The 14,184-nt window shown below is 46.1% G+C and overlaps 1 protein-coding gene across 3 annotated transcripts in view; it reads right to left on the bottom strand.

Moving 5' to 3' along the window:
* Positions 1 to 14,184, bottom strand: part of LOC126161670 (ragulator complex protein LAMTOR4) — a 46,057-nt gene that overhangs the window by 26,429 nt on the left and 5,444 nt on the right. For all 3 annotated transcript variants that reach the window (XM_049917670.1, XM_049917669.1, XM_049917668.1), the window contains exon 3: positions 11,621 to 11,741. In XM_049917670.1, coding sequence (XP_049773627.1) covers positions 11,621 to 11,741 — 121 coding nt within the window. The remainder of the gene's footprint in view (positions 1 to 11,620; positions 11,742 to 14,184) is intronic.

The raw sequence follows: 14,184 nt of genomic DNA, 5'->3' as shown, positions 1-14,184 counted from the left end.
GACAAAGATGCAGACAAAATAAGTAAAAAGATTAAATGTCCTTGGACAAGCCAGTTAAAGTTATAAAACGCAGAATACGAGCAGCTGCTCGAGCGTCATCAGCTAAAACATCCGGTAAAGTAGATGGCAGGGACAGGCCAACACGAAATTGACTAAAACGGGGACACGACAATAAAACATGGCGCACTGTTAATGCCTGACCACAAGGGCACTGCGGGGCTGGGTCACCGGAGAGCAGGTAGCGGTGGCTAAACCGGCAATGCCCAATCCGCAACCTGGTCAGAAGGACCTCCTCGCGCCGAGATGGTCGGGAGGATGTTGTCCAAGCAGTTGGTAGCGGTTTTACTGCCCGGAGCTTGTTTCCTTGGAGGGATGACCAAGCATCCCACCACAACGACACAAGCCTCTTACAGACATCCCCACGAACGTCGGATGACGGGACACAATGGGAGGCTGGCCGAGGCAGGAGGACTGCAGCCTTGGCTGCAGCATCCGCAGCCTCATTCCCAGGCACTCCCACATGTCCGGGAACCCACAGAAAGCTGACAGAACCACCGTTATCAGCCAAAGAATGAAGGGACTGCTGTATCCGTTGTATCAAGGGATGGACCGGATAGGGAGCTCCAAGGCTCTGAAGAGCACTGAGTGAGTCAGAGCAGAGTACATATGATGAATTGTGGTGGCGGCGGGCATACTGAACGGCCTGATGGAGAGCAAAAAGCTCGGCCGTAAAGCTGGAACATTGGTCGAGGAGCCTGTATTTAAATGTGGCGGCCCCGACGACAAAGGCACAGCCGACACCATCGTCAGTTTTGGAGCCATCGGTGTAAATAAAGGTGTGACCGGCAAGTCGAGCACGAAGTTCGGCAAACCGTGAGCAATACATTGCAGCCGGAGTACCATCCTTCGGGAGTGAGCTGAGGTCGAGATAAATATGAACCGGAGCCTGGAGCCAAGGTGGTGTCGGGCTCTCACCCTCTCTGAAGGTGGTAGGGAGGGCAAAATCCAATTGTCGAAGCAGGCGACGGAAGCGGACTCCGGGGTGCATCAGGGCAGACACATACAACCCGTACTGACGGTCGAGAGAATCGGCGAAGAAGGACTTGTAAGAGGGGTGGTCGGGCATAGACGACAGCCGGCAGGCATACCGACACAGCAGTACGTCGCGCTGGTAGGTCAACGGTAACTCGGCAGCTTCAGCATAAAGACTCTCGACAGGACTAGTGTAGAAGGCTCCGGTCGCAAGACGTAACCCCCGATGGTGGATGGAGTTGAGCCGGCGTAAGAGGGACGGCCGAGCGGACGAGTAGACGAAGCTCCCATAATCCAGCTTCGATCGGACAATGGACCGATACAAGCGAAGCAGGACAGTGCGATCCGCTCCCCAAGATGAACCGCTAAGAACTCTGAGGACATTAAGGGAACGTGTACAACGGGCCGCCAAATAAGAGACGTGTGGAGACCAACACAGTTTCCTGTCCAACGTGAGCCCTAGAAACTTAGTTGTGTCCACGAATGAGAGAACAACGGGACCGAGATGTAAGGATGGCGGAAGGAACGCTTTATATCGCCAAAAGTTGATACAAACCGTCTTTTCTTCAGAGAACCGGAAGCCATTTGCCACGCTCCATGAGTAGAGGCTGTCTAGACAACGCTGAAGGCAGCGCTCCAGGAGGCATGTTCTCTGGGCACTGCAGTAGATCGCGAAGTCATCGACAAAGAGAGAGCCTGAGACATTAGGTGGAATGCAATCCATAATGGGATTGATCGCGATGGCAAAAAGGGCTACGCTCAAGACGGAGCCCTGAGGCACTCCGTTCTCCTGGAGGAAGACGTCGGACAATACGGAGCCCACACGTACCCTAAACTTTCGATCCGTTAAAAAGGAATCAATAAAAAGGGGCAGGCGACCGCGTAGGCCCCACCTGTGCATAGTGCGGAGGATACCTCCTCTCCAACAGGTGTCATAAGCCTTCTCCAAGTCGAAGAACACGGCTACCGTTTGGCGCCTTCGCAAAAAGTTGTTCATGATGAATGTCGACAAGGTCACGAGGTGGTCAACAGCGGAGCGGCGGCGACGAAAGCCGCATTGGACATTAGTAAGTAGCCGTCGAGATTCAAGAATCCAGACTAACCGAGCATTAACCATGCGCTCCATCACCTTACAGACACAGCTTGTAAGAGAAATGGGGCGGTAACTAGAAGGAAGGTGTCTATCCTTCCCGGGTTTGGGTATAGGAACAACAACGGCGTCACGCCAACGCATGGGGACTTGACCTTCGGTCCAGACGCGATTGTAGGTACGGAGAAGGAAGCTTTTGCCCGCCGGAGAAAGGTGTGCCAGCATCTGAACGTGAATGGCATCCGGCCCCGGAGCAGAGGACCGGGACAGTGCAAGCGCACGTTCGAGTTCCCGCATAGTAAAGGGGGCATTATAGGTTTCCAGATTCAGCGAGTGGAAGGAAGGTCGCCGAGCCTCTTCTGCCTCTTTCCTGGGAAGGAAGGCAGGATGGTAATGGGCGGAGCTTGAAACCTCCTCGAAAAAGCGGCCAAAGGCGTTGGCGACAGCCACCGGATCAACAAGGACCGCATTACCTGAGGTCAGGCCAGGTACCGAGGAGTGGGCCTTAATACCCGACAGCCGGCGCAGGCTACCCCAAACGACGGAAGATGGAGTAAAACTGTTAAAGGAGCCGGTGAAAGAGGCCCAACAAGCTTTTTTGCTGTCTTTGATGACTCTACGGCATTGCGCTCGGAGTCGTTTGTATTCAATACAATTCGCCAACGTAGGATGGCGGCGAAAGGTGCGTAAAGCACGTCGTCGAGCACGGATAGCGTCCCTACAAGCCTCGTTCCACCAGGGGACGGAAACGCGACGTGAAGAAGTAGTACGAGGAATGGAACGTTCGGCAGCATGGATGATAACAGCCGTGAGGTATTCGACCTGACTGTCACAACTGGGAAAATCGTGGTCCGGAAAGGTCGCCAGGGATGAGTAAAGTCCCCAGTCAGCTTTCAGTATGTTCCAGCTCGAAGGACATGGGGATGGGGTGTGGTGCAGGAGACGAACGACACAGGGGAAGTGGTCGCTCGAATAGGTGTCAGAAAGGACATACCACTCGAACCGACGGGCAAGAGTGGTAGAACATATCGAGAGGTCCAAGTGGGAGAAGGTATGAGTGGAGTCCGAGAGGAAAGTCGGGGTGCCGGTATTGAGGCAGACAAGATTGAGATGGTTGAAGACATCTGCCAAGAGTGAGCCTCTTGGACAGGATGCAGGAGAGCCCCAAAGGGGATGATGGGCATTGAAGTCGCCAAACAATAAAAACGGCGGGGGAAGCTGAACGATCAGGTGCATCATGTCAGCCCGACTAACGGCAGACGACGGTGGAGTGTAGATGGTACAAACTGAAAAGGTAAAAGCAGAAAGAGTAATGCGGACAGCTATTGCTTGGAGTGGGGTGGTCAATGGGATGGGATGGTAATAGACGTCGTCCCGAATGAGCAACATGACCCCACCATGAGCTGGGACACCGTCCACAGGGGTAAGGTCATACCGCTCCGAGGTATAGTGGGTAAAGGCAATACGGTCAGTCGGACGCAACTTGGTTTCCTGGAGTCCAAGGACGAGCGGACAGTGCAGGCGGAGGAGCAGTTGTAATTCCTCCCGATGAGATCGAATACCTCTTATGTTCCAATGAAACAACGCCATCGCTAGTCAAAAAGTTGGGGGAACGAGACGGGGGAAGAGCTGGTCACCTCGACGGCCGCGGGGGGCCAGGTTGCGAGGGAACAACGCTACAACCGACGGGAGGCGGATCCGGTTCCATCGACTGGTCGCCAGCTGCGGCCGCTGTCCCTGGTTGTGTAGGAGGGGCAGCATCATTTGCCGACGAAAGGCCAGCTGAGCGCCTGGCAGCAGAGCGTCCCGGCGAAACTGAGGACGGCCGGGAGCGGCGACTCACGGATGGAGCGTCAGTCGAAACGCGCCGGGGTGGAGAGGGGGATAGAGACTTCTTCTTGGAGGCCTTCTTGGAAGGCCGAGGAGGCACAGGGATGGTGGGCTGGACCCGAAGAAGGTCCTCACGCGCGGGGTCCGTTTTGGAACGCCAGACCTCGGAAGCCGGGGTCCGGAACGTGTCCCCGATGGACGCCTGAGAAGAGGATCGCTTCTCAGGTGGCGTGTGGGGAGAAGGAGGAGGAAGGACGGCCCCTGCGGCAGAGGGGGTGGGGGCCACGGGGGAGGAGGATTTGGAAGGGAGGGATTTTGGAGGCGGAGGCAGAGCCCCCTGATGGGCGGAGGAGGCGGAGGGGGGACAGGAGAGGGGTGAGGATACCGCGGAAGGAGTGGACACAACTGAGGCAAATGAAGTGGTCAATGGCACGGGATGGAGGCGGTCGTACTTCTTCCTGGCCTCAGAATAAGACAGCCGATCCAAAGTTTTGATTTCTTGTATCTTCTTCTCCTTCTGATATGCGGGGCAGTCTGAGGATCTAGGCGAGTGGACGCCAGGACAATTAACGCACCGAGGTGGTGGGGTGCATGTATGTTCCTCACGAAGAGGACGGCCACAATCGCCACAGAGGGGCTCAGCCTCACACCGTGACGACATGTGCCCAAAGCGCAAACACCTAAAACAGCGCATAGGAGGCGGAACGTAGGGTCGCACGTCACACCGGTAGCACATTACCTTTACCTTCTCCGGGAGAACGTCCCCCTCGAAGGCGAGGATAAAGGCCCCAGTGTCGATGCGACGGTCTTTGGGGCCGCGCTGGACTCGCCGGACGAAATGCACGCCTCGGCGCTCCAGGTTGGCCCTGAGCTCCTCATCAGATTGTAGCAGGAGGTCACGATGAAAAATAACCCCCTGCGTCCTATTGAGTGCCAGATGTGGGACAATGGAGACTGGGATGTCCCCTAGGCGGTCGCACGCCTGGAGCGCCGCCGACTGTGTGGCGGACGTGGTCTTGATAAGTACGGACCCTGAACGCATCTTGCTGAGAGCCTCGATTTCCCCGAAGATGTCCTCAATGTGCTGAACAAAGAACATGGGCTTGGAGGTGGCGAATGTCCCCCCATCGGTTCGAGAACAGACCAAATAGCGGGGGAAGTACTTCGCTCCAAGCCGGCGGGCCTGTCCCTCCTCCCATGGAGTGGCCAAGGGGGAAGGGGCAGGAGAACCAGAACCAGAAACGGTACTTTTTCTTTTGAAAGACTCGGCCGCAGAGCGACCCGATACGTGGTGACGTTTCATCTGCGAAACGTCCGCCCCGATACCACCCACTCCGACCAGGGGCTCTCCCCACGGGCGCCACCCAGCCGCAGCAAGGGCCACCTGGCAGGATGACCATTGCCAGGAGTCCTGATGCCCCAAGGAGACGGGCATCTACTCCTTGGCCGACGTGGGGAGGGTGCAGCTCAGGTATCGGCAGTACAATCCCTGTGTTGTCAGGGGGCTACAACCTAGAGGGTACATGACGACCCCACCACAACGGGCTGGCTACCGTGCTGGATTTCTGGTGCCATGGAAAGTCCATCATGATCGCTGGTGCAGATGGAGACGCACTATGGGCGTAACTGGGACAACCCAAAAGGCGTTTAGGCCCAATTTGAGTAATAGTGGGTATGGTTACAACGCCGGTGCAATGCTGAGTGCCAAGGTCTGAGTGCACTTAGGACCAGTGGTACACCACGTAAGGTGTCCTTCCCCAAAAGGCTCGTACTTCTGTAGAAATTTAGAAAAATGGAGGTCAAACCCCAAGGGGGACCATCACATGGAAGGCCGAAACAGTTGAAACTCCTTTTAGTCGCCTCGTACGACAGGCAGGAATACCTCGGGCCTATTCTTACCCCGGACCCGCAGGGGGGACATATATGGTAAAGCAAGCTAGGAAAATAAAAGCAACCAAAGGAGTTCTTCCACAACTTCAGTAGGCTCAGGGTAAGCAATTGAGTTCAGAAATAAAGGTGATAGTGTCGGAGTTTTATGAAAATAATGACTACAGCTGAATAATGCCTGGAAAAAGACTATGTAATGGTGAAAATGGGAAATGTACATGTACAGATGCAAAAAAAGACTGTTGCTATGCAACATATCAGAACTACATGTAGAATTCAAGGAAAAGTATTCCAATACCAAAGTAGGTTTATCATCTTTTTTCAATCTTCGGCCAAAATGGGTTGTGCCTGTAAGTGCAAGGGGCACACACAATGTTTGTGTATGTGAGACCCATCAAAATGCTAAGCTGATGTTTGCTGCTATAAAGGATTCTGGTCTGGATTACAAAGGTGCAATGAAGCTGCTAGTGTGTGACATCAGTTCCTACCCGTGCATGATACACAGGTGTGAAAAGTGTCCTGGTAAGGCAAATCTTGCAGAACACATGAATAACAAACTGTATGGTGAACTCCTTATGGATGACGATGAACTTGTTTCTTATAAACAATGGACACACATGGATCGCACAGGTCTTGAAACAAAGCAAAGTACAGTGGAAGATTTTGTTGAAATGTGTTGTCAAAAAATGGACAAACTGACCACACACAGCTTCACAGCAACAGCACAATCTGCTTATCTCCAGTTTTGTAAGGATAATTTGAAACAAGGTGAAATTATAGTAATACTGGACTTTTCTGAAAATTATGCATTTATAGTTCAAGATGCCATCCAAGGATATCATTGGGACAACAGTCAAGCAACTCTCCAGCCATTTGTGATTTAATATAGAGGTGAATCAGGTAATGTGTCTGTCATGGACTTGTGCATTTTTAGTGACTGTTTAATTCATGATGCCAATGCAGTTCATGCCCACGTTCGCACTGTCATAGCATATGTGAAAAACAAGCTGTCTTACATAGATTTTGCGAAATACTTCAGTGATGGGGCAGCTAGTCAGTACAAAAACTGTAAAAATCTCAATTTATGCATGCATTACCATGATTTTCAGATTCACGCAGAATGGAATTTTTTCGCAACAAGTCATGGTAAAGATGTATGTGATGGTATTGGTGCTACCATTAAGCACCTGGCATCATGAGCTAGTCTGCAGCACCCTAGAGAAGGTCACATTCTAACACCTCTTCAATTATTTACCTGGGTACAGAAAAATATCTCTGGCATACAATCATTCTATGTTTCAAAGGATGAGGTGAAATCAGTCGAAGAGTTGCTAAAAAGGAAACTAGAACACGTTAAAACTGTTGCAGGCACAAGGAGCCATCATCACTTATCTCCAGCGGACTGACAATGTGCAAATGAGCAGATTTTCCAGTTATAACTATAGGTTCATGCACAACATGTGTCTTCACAGTGTGTCTGACTCGATTCAGAAGCAAAAGCAGCAACTTACAACCAGGTTGCTATGTTATTGATGTTTATGATGACAAATGGCACTTAGGATGTGTTGCAGAGTGCTGTGGAGCAGAAGGTGATGTATTTGTGAACTTCATGGCACCAACAGGACCAGCAAGATCATTTCATTGGCCACGTTTGGCAGACAGGTGTTGGATTCCTTTTGAACATATTCTTATGACAGTTCCAGTTCCTACCACAGTGTCAGAAAGACAGTACAATTTGCCACTCAATGTACAGAGTACAGTAGCTAAAGTGTGGGAGAGCTTCTGTTCAAAGCACAATCAACTGGTTTTTAGTAGTTAAGGTGCAGTAAACATTAATGACAGGTTGTGTTAATCTATCTATATGTTGTTGCTTAGTGATTAAACAGTTGTGGGAGAGGATAAGAGACAGAACAGTTTACGATATGTTTTTACAAAATTGTGTTGTGGAACAATGGCCACATCACCAAATACGTCTATCAACTTCCCTTGTACACATATGTCCTGCAGTAATATGCTGAAATTTTTAGACATATATCATTATGGTCTACTTATGCAGTGTGTGAAATTTGGCTTGGATACCAGTTGTCCCTTTTGTGCTACCACACTTTGAAAATCCATGTTCTCCAGGTAATTTTTCCAATTTTTGTATTTTCGTGTGCATGTTACTCAGTTTTTGTGACTGATATGGGCATGATGAGTTCTGTGTGTGTTTAGGTCCCATAAGCTCACCACAAAAAATGTATACCCTTTTGAGTGAATTATATTTGGCATAGAGGGCACCTACAATATGTACCTTTTAACGTATTGCATTTTTTAAATCACATTTTGGAATTTTTTATTTTCCCTCAGAAATATGTTTTTGGTGTTTTGATTCATGGAGTGTGTTCTCTAAATGGATGTTACTGGGGTGTAAAAATTTCACTAGACTGTGTGGATTAGTTCCAAATTTATTAAGACCTGAAGTTGGGTCTGAAGATAGATTGCCAGATGCGGGCTGCAATTTCCGGGTCACGCCACCTTCTTTCACAAGTCCTAATTCTGGAACTAATTGGCAGGGGAAACTAACACTTTGTACACAAGTGTTCCGCACATGGTAGAATTAGTGTACTGAATTTCAGTCAAATCTGAGACTATGAGCTGGACCCCTGGTTGAGCTGACATGGAATGACCCTAATATTACAATCAGATTAAGAATGGTGTGCCAGCCTGGAAATGCCAACTTGTGCAATTTGTCTGGAATTTCCAGAACAACAATAGTTGAATGGGAGTATTTATACTAGTTTTCAAGAAATCATTGTACCAGAAAAGGTGAAGATCATTGTTAACCACTATGGTGTCAAATCCTATGTACCACTATATACATGGTCTCTAAATGCCTCCATTTCAGGCATATCCACCCCTACTCATATTTATTTTCAGGAATCCTTCCCATAAATCATAGAATCAAATTCATCTACCTCTGGCAAATTTATATATACTATGTTTAACCATGACACAGTTCTGTTCCAAACTTCAATCTTTAAATGAAATGTTTAATTTTGTGATCTGGTGTCAATTTGTTACACAATCATTCGTACAGTGTATCAGTAAGACACAAATTATAGATAAGCAGAGCACCAAAATGCAAATGGATAGTACTGTCATGATTAGCAATGTAATATTTACCTCTGAGAGTAACACATTAGCATATCACAACTCAGTCTATACCAATATTAAATGAATACATGAAAACTAGAACTTTGTGGCAACAATTAAGATCTCAGTTCCTCTACACTAATCTTCAAGCTGAAAACTTATTTATTAATTAATACACATATTTCGCGGGGCAGATATGAATTCAGACCATTTCTTAGTGGTAGTCAAACTACGTCTGAAACTTTCAACCATGTGGAGAAGAAATTCTGAAATGATGGTCCGCTTCGACAAGAATAAGTTGAAAGATGTAGAAGTGAGACAGCGCTATCAAGAAAAAATTGCAGAACATCTCACAATAACAGAGAACCCTACCAGTGTGGAGAACGCATGGATGCTGCTGAGGAATGCAGTGTTAGAAAGTGCAAATGAAGAACTAGTTTGCGATGCAAAACGAAGAAGTAAACCTTGGTTCGATGAACAATGTCGAGAATCTGTTGAGATTAGATCAGCGAAGAGGATAAAATGGCTACAGCAACTCTCGGAAGAAGCAAGGGTAGCTTACTACGAAGCGAGGCGTAACACGGACCAACTCATGAGAAAGAAGAAACGGGACCACCACAAAAGTCTGTTGATTGCAGTCGAAGAAGCAAAGTCGTCACGCTCGTTTTTCCAGGCCTCAAGATTCGCCAGAGGCGCATACAGACAACGTACATTGGTCCTAACGAATGAGACGGGTGAAGTTGTACCGCCAGAAGAGCAAGCAACCCTATTTAAAAAACATTTTGAAAACCTATTGAATCCCGACAACCCACCAGTAGGGACAACACAGACGGATGCCCGTTTTGACAGAGTTGAAGTCCCTGAACCATCTGAGGAAGAAATCAGTGTTGCCCTAAAAGCACTCAAGAACAACAAGGCTCCAGGAGGTAGTGGTATCACAGCTGAGATGCTTCGCTTGGGAGGGGAAACACTGGTGGGTGCTTTGAAACGATTAATTTCTACCATCTGGGAAGCAGAAGTTATTCCTGAGGAATGGAAGGGAGCAATCATATGTCCCATATTCAAGAAGGGAGATGCTACTCATGTATCCAACTACCGAGGGATTTCGTTACTTGAAATTGGCTACAAAGTTTTTACAACACTGCTACTAAACCGCATGAAACCACTGGCTGAAGGAATTGTAGGGACCTATCAATGTGGGTTCGTTGCTGGACGATCGACAATTGATCACATATTTACTCTGAGGCAGTTGATAGAAAAATTCTACGAATTCAATAAGGATCTACACCTCATCTTCATCGATTTTCGACAAGCTTATGACAGCATTGACCGCGCCACGTTATGGGAAACGTTAGAGGAACTTGGCATCCCATCAAAATACATCCGCTTAATTGCTGCTTGCTACTCTCAGTCTACGGCCCAAGTGCGGTTTGGTAATCAACTATCACCATCATTCAGTATACAAAATGGATTGAGACAAGGAGATCCAGTGGCGCCAATATTATTCAATTTGGCCCTGGAAAAAGTAAGCCGTGACACTTGTCGAACCAGAGAGATGGAGATGGTGGGAGCAGACACAATCTTGGCATTTGCTGATGATGTTGTGATCCTTGGCGACACTCTAGAGCAAGTACGCAGGGATACTTCCCGATTCCTCCACAATGCAGAGAAAATTGGGCTGGTGGTGAACGAGGAAAAAACTAAATATCTTGTTGTATCACGCCGCCGAGATCTCCCTCCTTCCATTGATGTCGACAGGCATACCTTCGAACGAGTTGAAGAGTTCAAGTACCTGGGCTCCATACTAACAAATAGAAGTGAAGTAACGAAAGAATTACAGCAACGTATAACAAATGCTAATCGCATGTTCTTTAGCCTGAACAATCTTTTCAGATCTCGGCTGATATCGCAGAAGAACAAGATCCACCTATACACGACACTGGTGAGACCAGTACTTTTATACGGCTGTGAAACTTGGGCAACATCAGCAACAGCAGAAGAAGCAATATGTGCATTTGAAAGGAAGGTACTTCGGAAGATATATGGACCCATCTACAATGCCATGGAAGGTAAATGGGAACGAAGAAAAAAAGAAGATTTATACCAGCGGTATGGAAAGCCACACATTGGACGAATATTGGCGCAGAAGAGACTCCAATGGTTTGGCCACATCCTACGGGCAGACGGATCCCTTCCAAACAGAGTCCTCCACTCTCAACCCACAGGAAAACGCCCTAGAGGACGCCCAAGAACTCGATGGAAGGATAGGATAACAACGATCCTGAAAGAAGTGGAACCAGCAGCCGTGGAGGAGGACGCCAACGACCGGATGAGATGGACTGCCATCTGCAACAGCTCCCTCCTCTCGTGTAATTGACAGACACTGCGTGTGTGTTTTTTTTTGTTTTTTGTTTCTGTAATGTATCCCTCTTGCCTTTTAAACCTTTGATTGAATGCCCTGTTTATTTTTTCGTTTCTTCTTTAAGCTGTAATGTACATATGTAACTTTTACTACTGTATAGAGTACTTTTGTAAGTCTTTTTGTCTTTACTTTTCCTTTTGTTCTTCTTGCTGTAGGCCTTAAAGGCCCGATAAGGCAATAAATGATGAATACACATATTTCAAATAAAATGTTCACATAATCACCTGAGACTCTCTTGAAAGCTTCTTCATTTTGAAATGCTACTGGATCCACCTTGTCGGCAATAGTTATGAGACCAGTAACCACATTAGCAACATGTTCATCATTCTCCAGTTCACCTCCAGACTAAAACAGCATTTGAAAACATTCAGAAGAGATTAGAGAAAAAGTCCACACTAAGACACTTCACACAGCACCACAAGAAAAATGCAATTATTTCATAAGCGTAGTTGCAACTATACATAGAACAGTTAAGTTTATGTATGTACTCATTTACTACTGAGAAAGGAAGGAAGCTTTCTTTCTCTCAGATACATTATGTTCCACCGATCTCACACCATTAAAGAAACTTTACACCAATATAAGGAAATAGGTATTCTCTCTCTCTCTCTCACACACACACACACACACACACACACACACACACACACACACACACACACACACACACTTTATTTTTTGCTTATCCATATGGCAAGAAGACATACATTGCTGCTACAGTACCCAACAGACAATGTATGACAGTTTTTTAAAAAACCTCTGACATTTGCATTACCTAATAAGAGACACGTACACTGCACATATCATGTTTCACATGTTTTACACCATTTTAGAACTTATTCGGATGTAACAAGTGCTGTTCTTGTAAAATGCACTCTAGTATTTTCGAGAAATCAAAGTTCAAAGTTTTACAACACTGTTTAATACCATATAAGCTCTAGAGATCTAGCAATGGCGTTAAGGCAACCAGTCAAAAGTTTCCTGAGGTGATTTCAGGATGATCATATATTTTTGCACTGCCAGAGAAATATCATAATTAATAACACTAAATAAATTTCCTTGAAAAGTCTGCAAGTCTGTGATCATGATGGATTCTTGTAAATACAGCTGTCTGAATTGCTTAATATGAGGAATGTCCAGAAAGTAACACTGACATTGAAATGATTTTTTCAACGAAGTTGGCAGCACTGCATTCAAGGGCATGATGTTGGCAGTAGAATGGACACTCATTTGTCTTAGTCAGTTGAAAACATTTGTTCTAGTGCTGCGTTGAAATGAGTGTATTCCAAATTCCACCAGCTTAGAGGTGAGGAGCATTATACAGTTTCTTCCTGCAAAGGGAAATGTGACAGTCCAGATTTTTAACAAACTCAGACCTGTATATGGGGATGGCATAATTAATTAAACTAATGTGTACAAATGGTGTCATTGGCATAATGAATGTTCACAATGAACGAAGGAGTGAGCAGTCCTCAACTTGACTGATTAGATGGCAAACACGATTGAAAAAATGATTCATGATGACTACAAACTCGCTTTGTACTAGACGAATACAATGTCTCCAGATTTTTCCACATCCTTTCTGCATGAAACTACTGATATAATTGATTTTCAAAAACTGAACATAAGACAGTTACCAAAACATATCACAAATCAAGGCAAAGTCAACAGAATTGCATCTTCAAGGGAATTACTCTAGCAGTTTTAACTGAAGGTGAACAATTTGTTGACTATTGTGTAAGGTGACAAAGCGTGAGTGGTCCACTATACGAAAAGACAACCAATGCTATGGCAATATCCGTCCTCATTATCCAGAAAAAAGCTCTTTCTGTATAAAAAAACATGGCCACTGTCTGTTGCAACAACAAAGGGTTTCTCCTTGTAATTTTCCTGTGGGAAGAAACCATTAATGCTGTATGGTACTATGAACTGTAAAAAACTACAGAGGTTAATACAGGACAAAAGTAAGGGAATGTTAAAGGCAGTGTGCTTGCTGCACGACATAGCATGTTTTCACAGAGCCAATGCCACACCACAACTATTTGATTTATTCAACTGGGACATCATGCACCCCACTAACTGCAGCACATTCAGATTTTTTATCTGTTCATCTCTGGTGGCATTTATGGGTGGAAAAAAGTTTTCTACAGATAATTAGGTCCAGAGTATCATGGGCCAAAGAGGCAGCAGGAGAGATGTTTGATGAAGGTATCGGAAAGTGCTCACAAAATTGCATTGAGAATAAGCCGACCCTGTTAAAAATAGTGGGCTAAGTATATCTGAAATCGTATTTTTTTTCAATTTTCAAGTAGCTGATTAATATTAGTTCCTAATCACACCTCACATATTTGTAAGACATTTTTGGTTACTGCCATAATCAGATCTGTAACTAAGATTGAATGAATATAAGAATGAGAGGTATTAGTTATACAGGGCGTATCAAAAAGAATCATCCGATTTGGCACATCCATATTTCTGAAACTAAAAAACATATAAAAATGAATTTTGTTTTTCTGATGAATGGGAAACTCAAAGATTTTTTCATACCTTTTTATAGGTGTTCAATATGCTACCCCTTGAAATGCATGGCATATGTCAATGCAGTATTCAAATTGTTCCCACACTGCAGCGAGATGTCTTTAATTACAGCTTTCAAAGCTGCTGTTATATGGTGTGTCAGTTCATTAACTGTTGTTGGTAATGGAGGCACATAAAGAGAGTCTTTTATGGATCCCTACAAGAAATAATCACTGAAAATCAAGAAAACTGTAATCCTCCATCTTGCCAA

This window comes from Schistocerca cancellata, chromosome 2 (assembly GCF_023864275.1).
Source record: "Schistocerca cancellata isolate TAMUIC-IGC-003103 chromosome 2, iqSchCanc2.1, whole genome shotgun sequence".
NCBI classification, from domain to species: Eukaryota; Metazoa; Arthropoda; class Insecta; order Orthoptera; family Acrididae; genus Schistocerca; species Schistocerca cancellata.
This window is presented reverse-complemented; position numbering and strand designations above follow the sequence as displayed.